This window comes from Etheostoma spectabile, chromosome 2 (genome assembly GCF_008692095.1).
Source record: "Etheostoma spectabile isolate EspeVRDwgs_2016 chromosome 2, UIUC_Espe_1.0, whole genome shotgun sequence".
In the NCBI taxonomy this organism is placed as follows: Eukaryota; Metazoa; Chordata; class Actinopteri; order Perciformes; family Percidae; genus Etheostoma; species Etheostoma spectabile.
In genome coordinates this window covers 14,295,050-14,295,546 of record NC_045734.1, presented here as the reverse complement: position 1 = coordinate 14,295,546, position 497 = coordinate 14,295,050, and the positions used below count along the sequence as shown (strand labels likewise).

The 497-nt window shown below is 38.0% G+C and overlaps 1 protein-coding gene across 1 annotated transcript in view; it reads right to left on the bottom strand.

The window, feature by feature from the left end:
* Window positions 1-497, bottom strand: part of smim14 (small integral membrane protein 14) — a gene marked incomplete at its 3' end in the record, with an annotated part of 3,984 nt that continues 3,487 nt past the window's right edge. Inside the window, 1 exon segment of the mRNA XM_032537873.1 lies at window positions 1-265. Coding sequence (XP_032393764.1) covers window positions 227-265 — 39 coding nt within the window.

Here is a 497-nt window from a genome sequence, read left to right as displayed (position 1 = left end):
AAAAGCCATGTTTTATAACTTTGAAATATCATATCTGTATTGGGCTCATTAACCCAGTAGCAGTTGAGCTCTAGAAATAAGATCTACCCCAAAACACAATGGTATTAAAATATGAGTAAAGAAAAAGATATTTATGAGGGGGAGATGGCACTGTCCTGGTCACAGTCGCTGTCTCACTGTGCAGCTGCAGTACGAGCAGGTGGGCGAGTGCTGCTACTCTCCACTGCTAGTCAATAGGGGGTGCTGGAGGCTCTCTTCCATCGCTCTGCAAAACAAGACAAGAAAAAATATAAAGTCTCTACCATTGAAAAAAAGTAAACAGTGTTGATGAGGTTATCAATAAGCACATCCTGAAACCAATAATGTGATATTAATAATAATAATAAGTGAGCTTATAATGTGGACAAACAATACATAAGCTTATGTTTATCTGGGTGTGTACAGCTGAGTCCCTGTTAAAATACAGGTCTAGTTCACATCACCTAAATATATATGTT